The sequence below is a fragment of the Bubalus kerabau genome, chromosome 9, assembly GCF_029407905.1.
Source record: "Bubalus kerabau isolate K-KA32 ecotype Philippines breed swamp buffalo chromosome 9, PCC_UOA_SB_1v2, whole genome shotgun sequence".
NCBI classification, from domain to species: Eukaryota; Metazoa; Chordata; class Mammalia; order Artiodactyla; family Bovidae; genus Bubalus; species Bubalus kerabau.
The window spans coordinates 91153686-91175672 of NC_073632.1; the positions used below are offsets into that span (position 1 = coordinate 91153686).

Consider the following 21987-nt stretch of genomic DNA (forward strand, 5'->3'; position numbering starts at 1 on the left):
ACTTTATCAAATCTGAACTTTCTTGACCAAGTGACAAAACATAGGCTGATCTGATCAGCAAAAGTTTCTGAAAACTCTGTGTGCTTAATCTGGGTTTTTTGATCACCTGATTAGAAAACTGAAGTCATAGGATAAAACAAGAAACAATGGCAATTAATGTGGAAAGGAAAACTTCAATGGGAAAAAAAAAATCTAGGACAACAAAAGGCAGGATCTTCTTTTTTCAACTTTAATCTTTTGAAGGAGAACAAATTATTGCTCCTGTTCTTGTATTAGACCACTGAATAATAATTTAATAGTGTTACTCTCTGACTGGAAGGGGTATAGAAAGCTATCTAACTCTAGTCAGTTCCTCCCCGACAAGTATGAAACAACACATATATCTACCTATTTACCTGTTTGAAGATCTGAGTAAAAAATTCTAATAATTTATATTAGAAAAAGGGAAAAATTAAACCTGATAAATTTGCTTTTACTGAGAAAGGACAATTTGACCTGGTTAGTCAGTTCGTCTTAAAAGAGTTCAACAGAAATGCAGTTTTCTTTCTTTCAAACAAACAATTAAACACCACTACAACAACTCAGGTACTGGAGGATCATTTCCTATCATATTTACAAGCAAACAGGTTAATAATACGATTGGGGGATGCTTAAAATTCTACTGGTGTTAGTGAAAAAGAAACAGATTTCAATTACTTCTGCTGTCAGTTTGCTTCAGAAAATGCTTTTCTTCATAGTAAATAAGATGCTTCAGTACAGCATGTCAAAAATAAAAAATTATAAAATAGGAGAGTCATCAATGAATTTTATTGTATTTCTATAGAGCATGTTCATGCATCATCCTTGTATGTAACTCGTTTCTATGTAGTTTATTAAATTAAAGTCACTCCCCACATAACACATTGGAATGTCGAACATTCTGAATACAAAATGTCAGTTTTGAAATGTCCTAAGGTAAAATAGCACTTTAAGATGTATCTCCATTAGTATATCTCAACATGTTGTTTATTAAAATATACTTGGCCAATTTATGGAGATTTCATATACAAATAAATATATGTATAAACAATACATTTACAGAATTTTACAAATCACAGATGCAGCAAAATACTCCTGAAAACTCAGCAAAAGACTATTTTTGCAAAGGATTTTCAGAGCAGCATTCTGTACTTGATTTCTATTAATACTCTGTTTCCTTTTGGTATTACCCAATAACTCATTCTAAAACACTTGTTAGGAATCAAATATTCTATGCAACAATATTTTCCAAAATAATTTCCCTACATCTGAATGTCCCTTCTCTTTATGCATTTGTAAACAACTGTGTCAGAACACATTGCTCTCACTCTAATACACACATCAGTACCTAGGTTTTTTCATCCATACAATGCTAACTTAAAAGAAAGGTCTTACCTTTTGAACTTACTTAGTGCTTTTAAATCAAGGAAAAACAGTGTAAAAGATGACTTTAAAGGAAACTGTTCTTCCTCTTCCTTTATTTTACTTAAAAAGGACTTTACAAGTTGGCCTTTACTTTGTACACCTTATACTTTTTTGTTCGGAAATCAGATTTATATCAAATTCCTAAAAATATCACTGAATTATTTTAACCACAATGGATGAGTCACTGATAAATTGATTAAAGGCATGACTTACACATTCTTGCTTCCAAGGCCTCACGGGCTTGTCAAAACTGCTAAGAGCTACATTTAGTTAACCAGCTAAATACACATCAGAGAAATTATTTCCATCAGAAGGCTCTGTCCAGCCTTTTGAAAGAATGAGGGATTTCTTTCTACTGTAATTCTTAAGACTCACCTCTACAGGTTCCAATTAATCACTCTCCAGTGTGATGTGTCATGCATGAAATATTTTTTAATGTTTCCAAAACTATCCCTTAGAAAATTTAAAAAATAAACTGTCTTTTTAGACTGGGATGCAAAACATGAAATCATGTTTTGCTTCTAAACACCAACACCTACATACAAATTGCCAGAAATTAAAAATCTATTACCAGTGTTGTTGAATAAACCACCAAATCTGCAAGGATCCCAATCTTCAATGTTAAAGGATAGTTAATAATAGTAATAATATTCTTGGGCATGTAGCACATGTAGCACAGGGTCAAAGACCAAAAGAGAGTCAGTATTACTGATAAATCAGAAACCCAATCTTTAACACCGCTTATTGATAGCACTGAAAGAATTACTACAGAATTCTTTTCAAATTTAATCCAGTATCTTTTTATATCTACCCCATTTATCCTAGAAATCTAATATGTTCACGAGTCTACAACCACTAGAGAATGAATGACGATAAGCTAACTGTTAGTGCTAACAAACAATCTGCAAGTTACTTCGACCAGAAGAAACACTAATGAAACACTAGTAATAAGAATAAATTTAAAATACTAGTAAATACTAGCTTTTTAAAAAAATGTCCAATAATCATGGTACCCAATGTATTAATATTTTTCATATGGCTGTAAGATCAAGACAACATATATCATTAAATTTAATCATTTAAGTAATACTAATAAATTACTATTACTCTTAATTTTGGGACTATACATGTAGGTACCTATACACATGTATCTATTCTAACAATGTATTACTCACGAGAAGACTGGGCATGTCCCAGGCTTTCCTCTAAATTCTCACGTTACCATGCATCAGAATCTTCTGGGGAGGCCTTTGTTAAAAGATTGCTGGTTCCCACCCCAGAGTTTCAGATGCTGTAAGTCTGTGAAGAGGTCCAAAAATCTGCATTTTGAACAAATTCCCAGGTGATGCTGATGGTCAAGGGGCCATACTTTGGGAAACACTACTCTTAAGTGATCTGTGAACCTCAGAAGCTACAGTGAGGGAGAGAGAAAGAAAGAGGGACAGAGAGTGGGGAAAGAGAGGGAGAGAGAGAAAGAGGCAAGGACGGAGGGAGAAGGGGGAAAAGAAAGGTTGAGATTAAGCTAATAGGCAGTTCTGGGGACGAAGGCAGAGGAGAAAAGTGAATTCAGGTATTTCCTTCCTTCCTAATACTTGCCTTTATCTTGCTGGCTAGCAAAGACTAAGGAATCAATAAAGACCTCAAATGACAACATACTTGGCCAACACACAAACCTTTTCATGCTTAAAAGGCTACACAGATTGTTCCCACTACAAGTTTTAGAAAAAATACTATTGCCAGAAACTCTTCAGCCATTCAACAGCCCCAGGTGGGGCTACTTTAAAGAAGACACTGAAGGGGCAGAGAAAGCTAACTATTGAGTTTTCCGTATTAAATAAAAATAGTAATAATGTTCACCAGTAAAACATGGGTGAGCAATGATAATCATCAAGCAACTCCTATAACATGCAGAAAATCTCACTATAGAAACAGTATGACTGTGTCTCAACTTTGTCAAACAAGGATGAATATTTTATTTAAATGTAGGTTTTTTTCAAGTTACTGAGCCATATAAAGGAAAATATTAATTTTATTAGAACTTGAACAAATACTACACAAAGAAAACATTTTAACAAAATAATATGGTGGCATAACAAACAAAAAGAAAACAGCCAAAGATGTGTAAAAGAAAATAAAAGGTGAAAAATGGTAAATATCTCCGGATCTAGTGTGAAAAATAAGGAGTCTAAACTTAAACGAACAAGGATTTTTAAAAAGCACAACCATAAAACAAAAAGTTAATGTTTGTGCTATCCTAACCAGACATATTCTTCAGCAAAACTTCAAGAGGCAGAATTATATTTTACAGTATTTGATATCTTACTTCTGACTTTTTCACAGAAATAGACTGTTTATGTAATTCAAATCTCATAGTTCAAAATGATAGTTTAAGCACTGAGAAATAAGTATTCTACTAATTAAAATGACAGGTGAGGCAAAACAACTAATTAGTCTTCAATGCTGTATTTTTCAACTGTAATAAGGACTTGATCCAACCAAATCAGGTTTTAAGCAATTCAGAATTCTTTTGTAATGCCCAAAGAATGCCTCTTCCCAGCCCGATTGCCATATATGGGAATCAAGAATCTAGTTAACAATAGAGCACTCTTAGGGTCAAAAGTAGGAAGAGAAGACAAAACAGAGTTTTGAAATTTTATATATAACAAAGTAATGTGTAACCATTTCAGACTACCAAATGCCAGAAGTTACCTAAATTATATAAGTACATGTCCCCATCTTTGCCATTTATCTTAATACTGATATATTCATTTTTTAAACTGACCATATCAGGTTAATGATAGCATAAATCAATTTGAAAACTATAATAAAATACCTCAAGAACAGGTCTTTGAAGATATTTCTGTTAAATTTTGATTTTTACATAAAGGTGCAATTCTTACTTTTTTGGTAGAGAAGTGTATGGAATATTAACCTGGAAATGTTTTAAAGAGATTGTCAACCAAGACAGGCTTCTCTGCAGTTCATGATTGTCATCTTAAAAGGACAGCAAATGTCACATTTTTACATGTCTTAAAACAACATAATTGTGATTTTTATAAACACCAAAAGGCAAAAATTTTAAACACTTCTGAAAAAAGTTAAGCCCTTTGCACTGTGAATATCTGAAATTTATTCACAGAACATGCCCAACTCAAACTTAAAATGGGGCATACAGTCAGTTGTCCCTCAGTGTCTGCAGAAGATTGGTTCCAGGACTCCCTGCAATACCAAAATTCACAGGTGTTCAACTGCTTCATATAAAATGGCACAGTATCTGCACATAACCCATGCACACCTCCCATACACTTTATATCATCTCTAAACTATTAACAGTACCTAATGCAAAGACTGAAGGCAGGAGAAGGGGATGACAGAGCATGAGATGGTTAGATGGCATCACCGACTCGATGGACATGAGTTTTAGCAAGCTCCAGGAGTTGGTGATGGACAGGGAAGCCTGGCACGCGTTGCAGTCTATAGGGTTGCATAGAATCAGACAAGACTGAGCGACTGAACTGAATGTAATGAAAACACCATGTAAATAATTGTAAATATAATGTAGCAGTAGTGTAATGTTAGTTGTTCAGTCATGTCTGACTCTTTGCGACCCCATGTACTGTAGCTTGCCAGGCTCCTCTGTCCATGGAATTCTTCAGGCAAGAATACTGGAGTGGGTGGCCATTTCCTTCTCCAGGAGATCTTCCTGATCCATGGATCAAACCATGTCTCCTGCATTGCAGGCAGATATTTTACTGTCTGAGCCACCAGGAAAGCCCAAATATAGTGGAAGTGCTATGTAAATAGTTGAAGATGAGTGGCAAATTCAAGTTGTGTTTTTTGGAATTTCATGGAATTTTTTTTTTCCAAATATTTTCCATCCTTTGATTGAATCCATGGATATCCAGATATGAAGGGTCGACTATATTTTCTTCTCTCCAAATATCAAATTCCTAGCAAATATATACAATTTCAAATTAAATTCACAGGCTTTTTTGGGGTACCTGTCGTAACATACTGCCATGAGTCTTTGGATGTGGCATCTAATCAAAAAAAGCTGCAAATGGTAACTCTCTGTATGAGAGGTGTAAATACAAAAGGAGACATTTTTGTGGACTATTTTTAAAACACGATAAATGGCATTATCAACATCATTCACGATTTAAATATTATGTTTACATTACAGATCATTTCCATATTAACAATTATGTAACGGGAACACTAGAAAATAAAAATTTTATAATGTTTTTATGCAGTGCTTAAGCAACTGAATGTTTAATCTGAAGAGCCTATGATGTAAAAATCAGAATCAAAGTTTTGCTTTTTGAATGCATGGGTTGTAACCCACAGAAAATGAGGAGTAAATTGTTTGGTTGGGATCTTGTTAGTTTAAGAAGCAAAAAATGTAAGAACCAAAATATGCACACCATTAAAAATACTAATTCTGAAAATTATGTAGCCAAAAATTAAATCACCCTGTCCAGCAAGTTCCAAAAAATTCACACATTTCAAATATTAAGGCAACTTTTTCCCAACTAATCAGTACTTTATAAAAATATATGTCACTTCAAAACATTATATACATAGTGACAATAAATTTAGCTAGTTGTAATCTTTAATACATTAATAAGGTGTCACATATTACAGAGAAATTATACTAGGAGCTTGCATGTATGTGCAAGTGGAATTTGACTTTTTAAAGTACAGGTTTTAAAACTGAGCGAAGTGAACGTCCTTCTTTAGTGAGTTCTCGCGTCACGCACATACACGGCAGTGGGATCGCTTCCTCCCGCTTCTCTACAATGTTGTAACTGCACTTCTTCAGGTGGTCAGCCATGCTCAGGATGTCAGCAAACTTCCATTCATCGACAGAACAAAATGCAGTACTAAATCGCCATACCTAGAACAAAATTCTACTTCAGATTTAAACCAGCCAATTTATAAGAATTAAAACATATTTCTTGCTCGAACTATGTTCATTTCTGTTATGAGAAATAAGTTTCAAGTGGCTTGCTACAAAATTCGTTTTGATACAAATCTTTTTATTAAATATTTATAAGATAACTTCTATGACATTATGACTTTAAGAAATCTAATAACAAAAAAGAAAAAAACTTAGCATTAAAAAATCATATCCAACCTAGCTTATTAAGCAATTTTTAATTTCTATAGAACATTTAGAGTCACTTCCTAAAATAACATACACTCTACTAGATTTTCATCCTACCCAAAGGACTATGTATATAGGAGATATTGATAATACAAGTGTTTTTTCTCCAAAAAAATGTCCATTACACCATATGAAGTATACTAAAAAACACTCTAGGATACTGTGCAGAGGAACCTTTTCTCTTCACTACTTATAAATAGTAAAGGCATTTAGTAATACTGACGAATACAAGTACTTCAATGTTTTTGGAAATTTTTATAGAACTTTTTGTAAAATGAACAGTTCTTAATTCCATATCATTATAGAATGCATTTCTGGGAAAAAATGCACGTAAGAACTTCTGGAGAAGGCTTTCTTGACAAGATAAGGTCTGAAGAATAAGCAGGATATACCAAGGAGATGATGATCACAAGCTCCAGAAACAGGTTCCCAGGTCTGAATCCGAGGACAAGTTATTTAACCAGTTTTTTTTAATCCATAAATAGGGACAGTAGATTAAATAAACTAATAAAAGTGCACACTGTCTACACATTTCAAGCATTCAAATGGACGTCTCAGGGACAGTGTACTCAAACACCTTAAGGCAAGAAGAAAACATTCAACAACTGCTAGTAAATTCCATGGCTGGAATGGAAACTGAAGAGGCAAGTAAGGACAAAATTATGAAAACTCTTAAATGTTTCATTAAGGAATCTGCCCCTAACCCAGGGCAATGGACAGACATTTTAAAAGTGTTTAAGCACTACAGCGTAAGAACTGTATTCAAGAATTATTTACCACTCTACGTCTTCTACAGGCAATATGTTGGAGAGGGACTCAGTTGGAAACAGAAGCCCAGTAAGGAAGTGGCTGCTATAGTAACCCAGAAGAGAACGGCAGGCAGGACCAACCAGGGAAACAGCAGTAGAAAAGGGAAGTGAACCTGAGAGGCGTGAAGAAGGGGGACGGCAGGACTGTGTGAATACCAGGAGAAGGAAATAAAGGGGGAAAAGGGGCTAACCTTAACTCCCAAATTCCTAGTTTAGGCAACTTAAGAGATGCTAATGCAACTTTCTGAGATTAAGAGGGGTAGAGAAATGGAGAAGGCTGGATAAGCTGAGTTTACTGAAGATAATCAAATGGAGATGTCCAGTAGGTGCCTATATATAATGACCTGGAATTCAGAGGAGAAAATGGCCAGGGATATACACATGTAAGCTATTTGTATAAATGATGGCAATTTAAACTCCACAAGTAGATGACATTTTCTGTAGTGATAGAATCCCCAGAAAATATTTCACCTCATAGATCAATACTAGTGGGCAAGGACAAAAAGGGACCATGCTCTGAGTGTCCCAGCCCAATGGCAGAAATACACCAAATCATGTAGTAAATGAAGACAAACACATACTCACATATACACAGCAAGTATGAAATTTTCTACATAAAATAATTAACGTGCTTATTTACTGGTCAAAGTTTCAGAAGAGCACAGAAGTAGATTCAAAATTCTCAAAAACTGGAGCAATGAAAAAAAAAAAAAAAAAAAGCTGGAGCAATGAGTAAAAATAAGAGAAAACCTAAGGGTGGTAAAAACAAAGTACCCAGAAATATGACCCCTGTTCAACCAATATGAAGGTTATTAAAGTTTTTTGTACTTTATGAAATCAAACTTTCATTTTAAAAATGCTCTAAAATGAAAAAACACTTTCAATCAAAGACAGTTGTAATGCCTTCTAGTTTCTACTGGATAGTGCCTCAAACAGAAGCTGGCAAAAATAAGATATCACACAAGGAAAATGGTGGAGCTAGGCTTTGTTCCCAGACCTGCCTAAATCTCCTGGTCAAGCTTCCAATCTGCAACACACCCTTGTTCCGTGCTAAACCCACAGTCCCCACCACCACCACCAAATCCTACTGCCTTTATTTCACTTCAAGCCATCTCCACATCCATCCATTTTGTTTTCTATATTCCAAATTGACACTGTCAAACTGTGGTGATACAGAAGAAGATTCTTGAGAGTCCCTTTGACTGCAAGAAGACCTAATTAGTCAATCCTAAAGGGAATCAACCCTGAATACTCATTGGAAGGACTGATGCCGAAGCCCCAATACTTTGGCCACTTGATGTGAAGAGACAACTCACTGGAAAAGATGCTGATGCTGGGAAAGACTGAAGGCAAAAGGAGAAGTGGGCAGCAGAGGATGAGATGGTTGGATGGCATCACAGACTCAATGGACATGAATTTGGGCAAACTCTGGGAGACAGTGAAGGACAGGGAAGCCTGGCCTGCTGCAGTCTATGGGGCTGCAATGTGTCAGATGCAACTTAGGGACTGAACAACATACCCCAAATACTCCACTGGTCACCTGCTAGTAGGAGACTTTTTTTTCATGTCTCCTTGTTTAAGTTTTACTTGTAACAACCAAGTTCTAAGAAAGAAAGGGCTAAGAATGTACAGAAGCTGCCAACTGCAAGCAATTAAAAAGAAACCTCCTCCTTGATTCCTCCATCATTCTACAGTGCAAATGTTTCAGATGGAGCCCAAATTAGAAAGAAGGTGGTTAATATGGACTCAAGCAAAGGGAGTTGTTTCAGAAGAAGTAGGAACAGAACCCCTCAACTGAAGAACTACAAGTGGCCTCTGTCATATGACATTAGAATCTAGTTCTAGGATGTCTGCAATAAATATGTGATTATGACTAACAATTCTAACAATGTATTCACATTTTTATTAATTATCTTTATAAAAAAGTTGGTCATCATACTGAATTATTTTTAAGGATGGTCAATTTCACAATGGGCTTCCCACGTGGCATTAGTGGTAAAGAATCTGCATGTCAGTGCAGGAAATATTAAGAGACACAGGTTTGATCCCTGGGTCGGAAGATCCCCTGGAGGAGGGCACAGCAACCCACTCCAGTATTCTTGCCTGAAGAATCCCATGGACAGAGGAGCTTGGCGGGCTAGTCCATAGGGTCAACAAAGAGATGGACATGACTAAAGCAACTTAGCATGCATGCATGCAATTTCACAACAAGGATGATCAATTTCACAGCAACAACATTATTAAGTGCCTATGATATGTCAAATATGGGGTTGATACAATTAAATGACACCAACCTTTTCTTTTATCTGCCATGACGAATTTCCTTCTGGATACTTCTTTTTCCCCCACTGAAGTATGACCATTCCACGAGACTGGAGAAGACTGCCACAAACATCCCTCATTAACTTGGATACACATGAGAGCTGGCATAAGCTGAAGCCATCGAGAAACCCTGCAATATGTTGCAGGACTTCAAAAGGAAGACTACTTAGATGGTCACTATGTAAACCCAGCACACAGTTTCTAGCAGGCTCTACTAACACTGTAGATACAGACGGCTGAACTCCAAATGACCGCAAATGGTGGTCATGTATAATCTTTGCTCCTTGTGTTGATGGACAAAATCTACGCTGTGAATAGGTACAACCATAATATGCTAGAGGACACCTCTGTTCCATCCAGCCGTTGAGTCCAGCATGAATGTCACCATGCACGTTCTTAAAATGTGATGAAAATTCTTTTCTTCTAAATAATTGTCCACAAACAAATGTAAACATTGGACGCTGCTTGGGCTGGTACCTAGCGACACATTCCAATACTAAGTCCAGCCCCAGTGTCTGAAAAGGGCTTGGATTTGAAAGCTGTGGGTTGGCATGATCACAAGCTGAAGCTGAAGCTATTTCCCCAACCATTGTATTTGTAGCTAAAATGGCAGATGGAAGTGAAAAAGTCTGAGTCCCAAAGTCAACATGATAAACATCAGCCATGCGACTATCAGATATACCCCTCCCACCTGGAGAATCTCCTAGACAAAACAGTAATGCTGCTGTGATTAGATCTATTCCTTGGAGACCCATTGGATCTTCCGCAACTTCCAAATCTGATGTATCTACTGCTTTATCTTCCTTTGGTTTAGACCAACATGAATTCGAAAGAAATTTGAATGAAGGAGGGTGACTGAAAGATAAGACATCCACATTCCGTAGGTCCCCTAAGTCTACTTTTTTCCAACACAAGTCTTCATCATCATCTGGCATAAGGATATGCTGAACCGTGCCATTAGGCAAAGCATTAGGCGGTATTACTTCCCGAACTTGTGCTGCTACTAAAAGTGGACTAGAAGGTTCTGAAGAGCCACCTGACGCTACACATTCTCCATTTGTTAAGTTACTTTGTTTTGAGTCAGTATGTAAATCCTGGTTCTGCTCAATGACCTGTGCACATATATCTTCCAAAGGAAAGCCATTACAAAGAGCAGAAGTGCCATAAGAACTGGCATTAAAGTCACATAATAAATCACTTGAACCATTTTGTTCCAACTGGGCATTCTGACTCATGTCCTTATGGTCAATCCCACCTACTGCTCCCATCTCATCCTCATAAAGATGGTCCTGGTCTTTCTGGTTTCTATTCTGTAAGCTTTCTCTGGCTTTTTGCTCTTCATTCATTTCATTTAGGGAAGCACAAAGACTCGTACTTAGCATGCCAATGTCTCTTGTAGCAGTATTCAGAATATCTAAAGCAGCAGCCAAACTTCGGGTTGTTTCAACAGTAGCTTGATAAAGTGCACCATAAGATTCTTCATCAACTGACACCAAACCATTAGTATGTGGTATTTCTGAGACACTTGGTTTAACTGAGATCTGTTCTCTAGGTTCTGACACTTTATCAGTTGCTTTTGACATCATGGTGGCTACTTTGAGAGATTCTAAGAGCATCCGTTGGTCTTGAAGGGCCAAGGCCATATCTAATTGTGCCACTTCATCAACATCTCTGCTTAGATTTTCATATGATTTCCGGTCTGCATAACTAACTGGCCATCGGTTCCATTCCATGGTACAGCACACCACACTTGCAGGACACATTTCTAGATGTTCAGCAACTTTATTTCGAGCCATTGTAAATGGACATCCAAAGTCACTATTTAAGCAAGGCACTCGTTCAAATGGACATAAAAGTCGATGCTCATCAGCCTTACATGCATGGAAAACTGCTCCACAAACCAATGGACAACCAATCAAGTCACAGGAAATCCCAGGCTCTGGTCTTGTCATACATCGTCTACTGACACAATTAACACAGTGCGAATGCTGCAGCTCCTCCTCCATGATGGCCAGTCCAGCTCTGGTTATTGAGATGGAAAAGAAATAAGATGTTAGGCAAAAAGCAGTTGGTTTTTAAAACAATGTTTTAAGAATAAAAATCAAATCATGAAGGTATACTGGCTTATACGGAATGAAATATATAAAATAAACATTTAATGAGTTTATTTTACATATAATTGATCTATCTTGAACCAACTTGAGAAATCAACTCAAGAAGTCAAAAATTCATTTTTACATAACAAGTAACAATCTGCTCAAAAGGCCAAATGTTTCAAAATATAATACTTAAATTCTAGTATATTGTGTAGTATATAAATTAACATCAAAAACAAGTTAATACATATTTAACTTCGAGATTTCAGAGAACACTTGTATCTTTTTACATTTTAATTAAACTGATTATAATGTACCCCACATTGCACAGACCTCATCATATTCCTAAAATAATCTAAATTTCATGAAAATACTTAACTAGAATCTGATTAGAAGTTTTCTTTATATTCTTTCTAAATACATAAATTCAGATTTCAGCTATTGACCTCTCCTTCTACATATGCCTTAAGAAATTCTATAACAAATCAAGAGAGTAAGTCTTATTATTAATAAAACATAGAGGGCACTTAACCAAAAAATATAAGTTCTAGCTCCAGTTCTGTGACAGTGGGCAAATCACTTACTTCTGAAGGCCATGGTTTCCATTCATTTATTCAACACTTATTTATTGCTTAACTGCCATGTACCATGTGTTTGGTATGGCAATATAAAGATTAGGAGACACAGTGCCGCTTCTCAAAGAGCTACAGCACAAGATCAGAGATGAAACTAAAGTCATGCCACTTTTTAATATGATTAACACGACAGAGAAAATAATCAATATGAGAAGAGAGTAGAGAAGAATTCACAGCAGTCTTGAAAGATGAGAAGTCTTAAGCATAGGAGGGTAGGGTTAGAAAGGAAGAAGGGTATTCAATGCTGAAGTAACAGCATATGCAAATACAGAATGCAAAACCTGGCAAAACATGCTGAGGGACCCTCAAGTCTCCCAGTGTTGTTGGCTCACAGGTGACATGCAAAGTACCTGTGAGAGAAGACAGATCATGGAAAGTGTGCTGCATGTTATTCTAAGGAGTTCAGACTTCCAGTAGTTAGAAATCACTGAGGATTTTAAGCAAAGAAATAGCATCCATAAAATAACATGAAAGGATTACAGATAACTAATGGTTTTCCCTGCTTTTATCAAGAAAAGTTTTATACACAGAGAAAGCACTGCCACAATGCACCGATTTAAATTATAATTACTAAGCCTATTCAATGTCTTCTTTTCTATAAATCTTCAACTTCTTTAATGGCTTGTTCCTATTAGCAGCAAAAACTCAGAAGACTATTTCTTCTTTAAACCCTAAGTAATAAAGCAGTATCTTGCTTTTGCTACTACTTTGTTCCTATTCACTCAAGCTTTCAAAAGAAAAACAACAAATAAACAAACCCTGTTAACGTCCCATGTACTCTTCAGCCCTCTAACATGGCTTTTTTTTTTTACAACCACTCATTAAAACAGCTGCATCAAGATTCCCAGTGCTAAATTCAAAGGGCATTTTTTCCAGACCTCATCTTTTTAGCCATTACATCACTTTGTTGACTAATTCCTCCTCCTTTCCGAACTACTATCTTTCTTTAGTTTCTATGATCTCACATTTCCCTGCTTTTCCCCCTATTTCTGGTTATTCCTTAATTTTTTCTTCTAAAATATTTCTCTTCTTCAAGGATCCATGTTCTTTCTGGTTCAATCTATACATTCTCCCAGGGTGCTCTCAATTTCTCAAAAGCTTCAATTGCCACTTATATGCTGAAAACTTATCTGTACCTCCTGCCCAGATCCCTCGTCCAAACTTCAGATCTCTACAGCTACTTACTATATACCTCCACTTGCATATGGCACAGGTAACTCACCTCAAAATTCCCCAAATTAATAATTTCCTGGATAAGAAGCCAATTTTTAGCCTATTTTCTTCACTTCAGTGCATAAGAGATTGCTAGCTCTTTCAATATTTTTTTCCATAAATTCAAATCTTGCATCTAGGTGGCTAATGTAAAATAATTATTCCCCAGATAGCTATTTCTTTGTCTCTAGGACAGACTTAATTTTCCTCAAACTCAAATAGCAAAAGTTTTTTTTGTTTGTTTGTTTGTTTGTTTTTGCTATTTGACAGAGTTTTTGTTGATTAAGCAGCAAAGTTCTGAGTTGATATTATGGTATGTACTGATGCCAGGGACAGAAGAAAACAAGGCACACATTTATCCACAAAACTACATTTTAAAATGTTTTTAAAAGTTACAAATTATGAATACTTCTGAATGTTTATCCCTATGAAATTTAAAGCCAAGGAAATGACCTATAAATTAAAGATATACTGCTAAACGGGTCAAAATAGAACAAACGACAGGCTAATGATGACATTTGTAACTTATGCAGAGAAACTTTAATAAGAAGACAAATTTTACTGAATGATTAGATTGTGAAAACAGCTGCAGCTTTCTTATTTTGCAACTAGACCGAGTCATCTCACATGCTGAAGGTTATAAACTTGACTGTTACTAAGAGAGAAACCTAAAAATACAAGCAGTTCCAACAGAAGTGACCAATGCTCTCAGAACTAATAGGAACACTTTATGTTACATGCACATCACATGACCGCACCAGACAGAACACATCTCAAAACATGCCTTAATTCAGATGTGTTTAAAATAGCAACTGTTACAAATAACTGAGTTAATGCATAACAGCAACAACTTTAAAAGGCTGAAGTAGAAGGCTCTCAAGGTTCAAAATAAATAGACTCCTCCACACTATTCCTCCTTTGGACAAATGCTTAAAAAAATAATAAATACAAGTATCCACAGAGGTAAGTCCATAACATTTATTATTTATTGAAGTAGGCTTAAAGGAAAAAGGAACATTAACTAGATACTCTATCCTTCTTGGTATTAATATATACCATGTTAATGTCACTTAATCCTTGTAACAGCCCAGAGAAAACTGAGGTTATAGAAAGGCTAAGTGACTTACCCAAGGTCATCTACCTAGTAAGTGGCAGAGCTAGGACTGCAATCTATATCTGATCAATATATATGGACAAAAACAGATAAGCTTACTTACAAAAGTTTAAGAAAATAAGACAGCACTTCAGTAACCAGTGATGCAATTTTAAGATGTTATTTGAGGAATGGAGGTTACACAACTTTGCTTTGCTTGTAGTTTATCCCAGCACTTAAATCACTCTTGTGGTCAAGAAAGTCTTTTTGGTCCTTTCTAATTATAATAGCACATTACTTTGCTTTGAACATTAGTGTTTTACTAAATTATTTTTTAAAAAACTTACATATGTAATGCTCAATATAAATGTACAAAACAGTACAAATTTACTGTTTGTAAACTGAGCTGTTTACTCAAAACAGTTGTACAAAGAAGCAATCAAGTTTAAGTCCATTTTACAATTAAATATATTAAGAAATAAGATTTTTAAGAATGCACTAGACAATACCCAAAGAGTATTCTCAGGTATTCTTTCAAAATTTAAAACTTTCAGATCCATCCTCTTTCAAAATCGCTATTATCAAATTAAACATGCCTCCAAAAAGTATTTCACAATTGCTCAGGAATTCTATGAAACAAGTTTAAAATGTCGATCCCTGATTTATCAGTTGAACAGTGACACAGCAGGTCCGGCAGAAAACATATTGTTACAACTGAGCTTCAAGCTCAAGATGAGCTTAATTTAAAACTCCCCAATATTAAGTTTTTTAAAAAACTCTAAAACAGAATCTTAATCTTCCAAATAACATATCTATTTACACTTAAAGTTGAATGACTGGAAAAAGTTTCATTAGACTGCAAAATATTGTAAATGATTAAATGCTTTACGATAGTTTCAATTTTCTCCAACAGAAATTCTAGGCCAACTCATAATCTGCGGCTAACAAGTAATCCATAAAAACAATTTTAAGACATGGCATTTGCCCATACAGTGAAATGAGATCTTGTTATTTAAGGCTATTTCTAGACATAAAGATATTGCCTTCAAAAAAGAATTATTTTTCCAAATTCATTACAATACATAAATAAAGAACTGCAAATTAACTTGATTTTAAAATATGCTAAATCAAGTCATCCAAATATTCAACACAACTTGCTGCCTCAGGCTGATCTTAAGGTCTGCCTCTGACTCAAAGACAGAAAGACACAGATACGGACACACACACACACACATACTCTGTCTCTCTCCTCCCCCCTTTCCTGTTGTCTCAAATCTTTATCAGCTTAAATGGTACTTTTCCACATATGCAAAGGCAAGGTATGACACGGATTCCATATATTCATGTGTTCATTAACACACAGCATTTTTCCTTGGTAATACTAGTCATGTTGCTCTTGCTGTTTAGTCACTAAGTCATGCCTGACTCTTTCGTGACCCCATGGACTGTAGTCTGCCACGCTCCTCTGTCCATGGGATTTCCCAGGCAAGAATTCTGGAGGGCAAGAATTCTAGAGTGAGTTTCCATTTCCTTCTCCAGGGGATCTCCAGTGTTCCTTGTATTCAAGATTGTGCCTTAATTAGAGCCTTGTTTATTAATATGAGTGAAATTATTATAGTACAAGAAATAACCAAATGGATTCCAAAACAATTCTTGATCCATGGAAAGCTACATACATCATAAAAACATACTTTATAAATCTATTATTAGTCAACCAGATTGAGTCAAAATTAAAAATTACTTCATTGTACCTTCTACAAAAAGTCAAAAGTATTCAAACATTTACTAAGCATCTAGGGCATATGTTCCAGGCATTATATGTGGAATAAGCTAAACTGTCCATCAAAAAAAGCAAATCAAAGGGGAAAATAAAGAAAATTAATTTCAATCTTCCATTGTTTAAAAAAATAATAACAAAAGGCACAGAAGGAAATGTTTAACTGTATATTTTCTTTAACTTTTTAATGAATCCTGCAGTCTAGTTAGTTTACTGACTACAGAGGGATGCAATTCAAAAAGAAAAGCAGAAATCGAGGTCTCCACATGTGTGCAGGTGACTGAGTACGCAGAGGGTGAGGAAAGGAAGTGTCATAAGTCTACTTCCTTAATATTACAATATGATATTAGACCTTTACTGACATAGGTCCGTATAGTTAAAGCTATGGTTTTCCCAGTAGTCATGTATGGATGCGACAGTTGGACCGTAAAGAAAGCTGAGTACCAAAGAATGCATGTTTTTGAACTGTGGTGTTGGAGAAGACTCTTGAGAGTCCCTTGGACTGCAAGGAAATCAGTCCAGTCCATCCTAAAGGAAAGCAGTCCTGAATATTCATTGGAAGGTCTGATGCTGAAGTTCCAATACTTTGGCTACCTGATGTGAAGAACTGACTCACTGGAAAAGACTCTGATGCTGGCAAAGACTGAAGGCAGGAGGAGAAGGGAATGACAGAGGATGAGACGGTTGGATGGCATCACCAACTCGATGGACATGAGTTTGAGCAATCTCTGGGAGCTGGTGATGGGCAGGGAAGCCTGGCGTGCTGCAGTCCATGGGATTGCAAAGAGTCGGACATGACTGAGCGACTAAACTGAATGATATTAGGTTAAAAAAAATTCCACTGAGACAATAAAATGTTGCTTCACTGAACGGCTGAAATGGAACTACAGACAGACTTGCTCATTAGTTAACCAGTAAGTCTATGACTGCAATTTCATATTTAGCAATCAGTTTTAACTCCTCAAGAGCAAGTCCCATGCTTACTGCATAGTCAGAGGTGCTACTGCACAATAAATACAAACACTGCTGCTGATTTACTGATAGGTGCATTCAGTCTTAAAGGCCATAATAAAAATATAACCTCAATTGGATGTTTTATTTTATTGGTATAAAATGGGGGGCTGGGATGACTAGCCAAGACTGAAAAATCCAAGATCATTAAACTCCCATCTTAAACTACCTGGCCTACTGATGAGTTCAAAATGGCTAAACTGGTTACACTGTATACATTCTTTTATTAAATTTTGGTTCTGACTTTTTTTTTTTAATAGAATGATGACCTAATTATGTGGAATTTTGTTTTCAAGTTTTTACCCTTCCAGTTATGATATAATCAAAACATAAATCTTGCATTTCTAAATATGGTCATAGGTAACTTATCTCAAAGTGAAAATCCTACTTGAAATTGTTCTCCACTAAATAAACAAAAGAAATTACTATAGAGTTACATCAGAAATTAAAATAACAAATATTAATATTTAATATTCATACCAGAACCTATTTGAGTTGATACTCAGATAAAAATAATCCACCAGAATGGTGGAACTCAACTTATTACAACGGGCAGCATGGCACAGGGGAATGGGCTTCCAAGAACTCAGCTTTGTGACCGTGATGTAATCACTCTACTGGGAAAACCACCTAGTACTCTACAAAGGTTGGTTATAATTATTAGCGTGTCCAGTACGACACAAACAAGTATTGCTCAGAAGACAGATCACTTTACGCAACAGACACACACACATGCACAAAACTTTATCTATATATATATATATTTCTATATCAGGTCATTTATACTTATAAAGTTTATTAAAAATAATCATATGAGGATCTAATGCTAACATTACCCACTTTTAAAAAAAAAAAAGACAAACCTTTTTGGAAAAAGATTTTCAAAGACTGGGTTGTAATTGAGGCATGCTTATCCTGTATTTAACTATTGAGCTACCTATAGTGTAAAAACCACTAGTCCAAAGCCAATCTCACTTATTTCATCAAAAATAAATTTGAAATTAATATTTTATAGCCTTTTGACTGAAGACTTGAATATTAATAAATTCTACAAATACCATGTCATTCCACAGCATGTGCTAACGTCTTTTAATGAAACAAGCAGTCATGGTAACTTAGTTACAAGAGTTACCAAAACCACCCCAAATAGCATAAGGCTTATGCCATTAAAAGCCACATTTTAGTAACACAGCCTATCAAATAGTAAACACACATGAAACAAGACCTATTTTGGTGACCTTAAAGCACCTCTCTAACTATATACAGTATCTCAAAATATGTACTATTTTTCTTTAATAGCATATTAGGACACTTTGTTTATTAAAAAAAAAAGTCTCCAATGCTAGCCATACAAAAGTACTGGATTGAAATTAAATACCTAGTACACTTGGAATGCATAAAAGTTTGCCTATATCGGAAACTTCAGTTCTCTGATAACACTCTCAAAACTCCACCCACTAACAATTTCAGAATCACACATACACAAAAGAGCTATGTCACCGCATTAAAATACCAAATAAAAACAAATTAGCAACTTAAAAAGTTAGCAAAACATCATGTTATCCCCAATTAAACTTCTGTAGTAAGAAACAGTGACTAAGCATAAAGGACATGATTCAGCGAAAACTGTAAACTGAAAACCTGAACCCTTAGGAAAACCCTCATCTTTCATTTTATGCTACTCTCTTCCCTCTTGGCCGTCAACAACTCTGGAAAAGCTTAAAAAATATGAGGAAATGCAAAATCTGTTAATAGAATTTCTAGGACTCTAAAGGACACAAAAATGGATTGAAATGTAGCAAACAGAAATTAAAAGCTTAGAAAGCTTGGGGTTTTGTATGTAAAGTTTTAAGTTAATCTACACTGATACCAGAATGCCCATAAATAACTTCATCTTGGATCCGAGTCAACAAAGTAATTATGGAATAAAAGGTCAATTCCTTCCCAAGCATCTTTTATCCAAGACTTACGACATGGCTCAGAAAGAAAAACAAGACACAGGGAGAGCGGGGAATGGAATACTAGAACCATGATAAACAACACGCTGTTCTGGCTCTATTCTCTACATACACGCGTAAAAAAACGCGCTCAAAGGAGATTACTTTGAATTCAACGTGCACGCTATGCTCCCTTCCCAGCAATGCACTTCCACGAGACAGGACACAAACAACTTGGAAATGGTCATATCCCTCAGACCTATAAAATCAGGATATTTCTCTTGAACGAGGACTGAGGCTAAGACTAAGATCCTCTCACTTCCATGAATGGAAAAGTTACCAACTTCACTCATCCCGTGGAGACAGTCGGCGATGCCTCTCAGCATTACTTTAACCCGTCTGTTCCCAAACAAAGCAAGTTTCTAATCTGCAAAAGGGAAGAGAAGCCGGGTTTTCGAGGATCTTAGGGCTTCCTAAGTTTAACTCTGGCTTCTCCCCCACCTACCCTCACCCACAGACCCGCGAGCCCGGGTGGCACCGAGGGGTCGGCCCGCGGGGTCTGAGGCGCCATTTGCCGGCGGCCTTCAGGGCCGGCCGGGCAGCGGGCTGGGCGCAGAGGCCAAGCCGCCGCCGCCCTCTCACCGCCAGGACCCGGCCTGGGACTCGCGGAATCCCCGTGAGGCCGTGTTTACTCCGCCCCAGGCCCGGCCGGGCCCGCCCGCCGCAACGCCGCCTCCGGCTCGGCCGCCGCCTCTGCCCCCGGGCACAGCCCGGGCCGCGCCAGCCTCCCGGGCAGGCTGCCCCCGACACTCACCGGCCGGCCCGGCCGAACCGCGGCCCAAATCCCAGCCGCCGCGGCCGCCGTGCCCAGCTGCTCCCCGCTGTCCCAGCGCCGCTCCGCGCCCCACACACCCGTGCAACCCGCCTCCTGCTCGCCCCTCTGCCCCACCGGGCCGCCGGCTTTTCTCTCCTTCTCCTCCTCCTCGGCCTCCTATCCGGGTGCCGGTCCTCTCTGCGCGCCCCGCCCTGCTCCGCTCCTCTCCGCTGTGCCCCGCCCACCCGGCCCAGACGGGATCTGTGGCAAGTCGGGCGGAGACGCGAGCGCCGAGCCTGCCGGGGGCGCGCACGCTGAGCTCCCACCGTCACTCGCCCTCCTCCCCGGAAGGGACGTGGCAGGAGGGTGTGGTCTGGAGTCAGAACTCGCTGGGTTCCGCGCGTTCAGCTTGCGGAGGGTTCCGCTGGACTCCACGTGACTTCTGCCCCGCAAGTCTACCAAATCCTGTTCGATTTTAGAAGCTTGTATTCCTGAAGGGAATTCTAGGCACGCAGTTTTGGAATTCAGGAAACAGGCCCAATTGAAAGTGACTACTTTTAATTGTAGGATAAGCAACCCAAATCCCTTAATTCTGGGTGCAGCAGTCTTCCCCTTACGTCATATTTAGAAAATGGGGCAGCTGTCTCTGAATCTTTGATGAGCAGGCCTTTCTGCCGGCTGACCCAATGTGCCCTAGTCTTGTGTGATATAGGGCCCAGTTCAGTTCAGTCACCCAGTCGTGTCCCGACTCTGTGACCTCGTGGACTGCAGCACGCAAGGCTTCCCTGTCCATGACTAACTCCCGGAGTTTACTCAAACTCATGTCCATTGAGTTGGTGAGGCCATCCAACCATCTCATCCCCTGTCGGCACCTTCTGCCTTCAATCTTTCCTAGCATCAAGGTCTTTTCAAATGTCAGTTCTTTGCATCGGGTGGTCAAAGTATTGGAACTTCAGCTTCAGCATCAGTCCTTCCAGTGAATATTCAGGACTGATTTCCTTTAGGATGGACTGGTTGGATCTCCTTGCAGTCCAAGGGACTCTCAAGAGTCTTTTCCAACACCACAGTTCAAAAGCATGAATTCTTTGGCACTTTGCTTTCTATGTAGTGTGATTCTCACATCTATATATGACTACTGGAAAAGCCATAACTTTGACTCTACAGACCTTTGTTGACAAAGTAATGTCTTTGCTTTTTAATATGCTGTCTAGGTTGGTCATAGCTTTTCTTCCGAGGAGCAAACGTCTTTTAATTTCATGGCTGCAGTCACCATCTGCAATGATTTTGGAGCCCAAGAAAACGGTCTCTCACTTTTTCCATTGTTTCCCCATCTATTTGCCATAAAGTGATAGGACCAGATGCTATGATCTTAATTCTTTAAATGTTGAGTTTTAAACCAGCTTTTTCATTCTCCTGTTTCACTTTCATTGGTAGGCTCTTTAGTTCCTCTTTGTTTTCTGCCATAAGGGTGGTGTCATCTGCATACCTGAGATTGTTGATATTTCACCTGGCAATCTTGATTCCGGCTTGTGCTTCATCCAACCCAGCATTTCACATGATGTAATCTGTGTATTTGGAGAAGGCAATGGCACCCCACTCCAGTGTTCTTGCCTGGAGAATCCCAGGGATGGGGAAGCCTGGTGGGCTGCCATCTAGGGGGTCGCACAGAGT

The 21987-nt window shown here is 37.6% G+C and overlaps 1 protein-coding gene across 3 annotated transcripts; it reads right to left on the reverse strand.

Annotated features, from left to right (window-relative positions):
• Positions 1–3454: 3454 nt before the first annotated feature.
• On the reverse strand, positions 3455–21942 carry FBXO30 (F-box protein 30). Of its 3 annotated transcripts, XM_055535879.1 has the most exons (4): positions 20317–20420; positions 19847–19929; positions 9714–11763; positions 3455–6340 (listed from the first exon to the last, which is right to left on the reverse strand). In XM_055535879.1, exons 3-4 carry the CDS (start codon positions 11745–11747, stop codon positions 6137–6139), a joined length of 2238 nt encoding a protein of 745 aa, XP_055391854.1. In that variant the 5' UTR covers positions 11748–11763; positions 19847–19929; positions 20317–20420; the 3' UTR covers positions 3455–6136. The 3 variants fall into 3 exon arrangements, with proteins under 3 accessions (XP_055391854.1, XP_055391856.1, XP_055391855.1); XM_055535881.1 differs by lacking the exons at positions 19847–19929; positions 20317–20420 and adding an exon at positions 21803–21942; XM_055535880.1 differs by lacking the exon at positions 19847–19929 and having other exon boundaries at positions 20317–20449.
• Between the last annotated feature and the right edge of the window lie 45 nt (positions 21943–21987).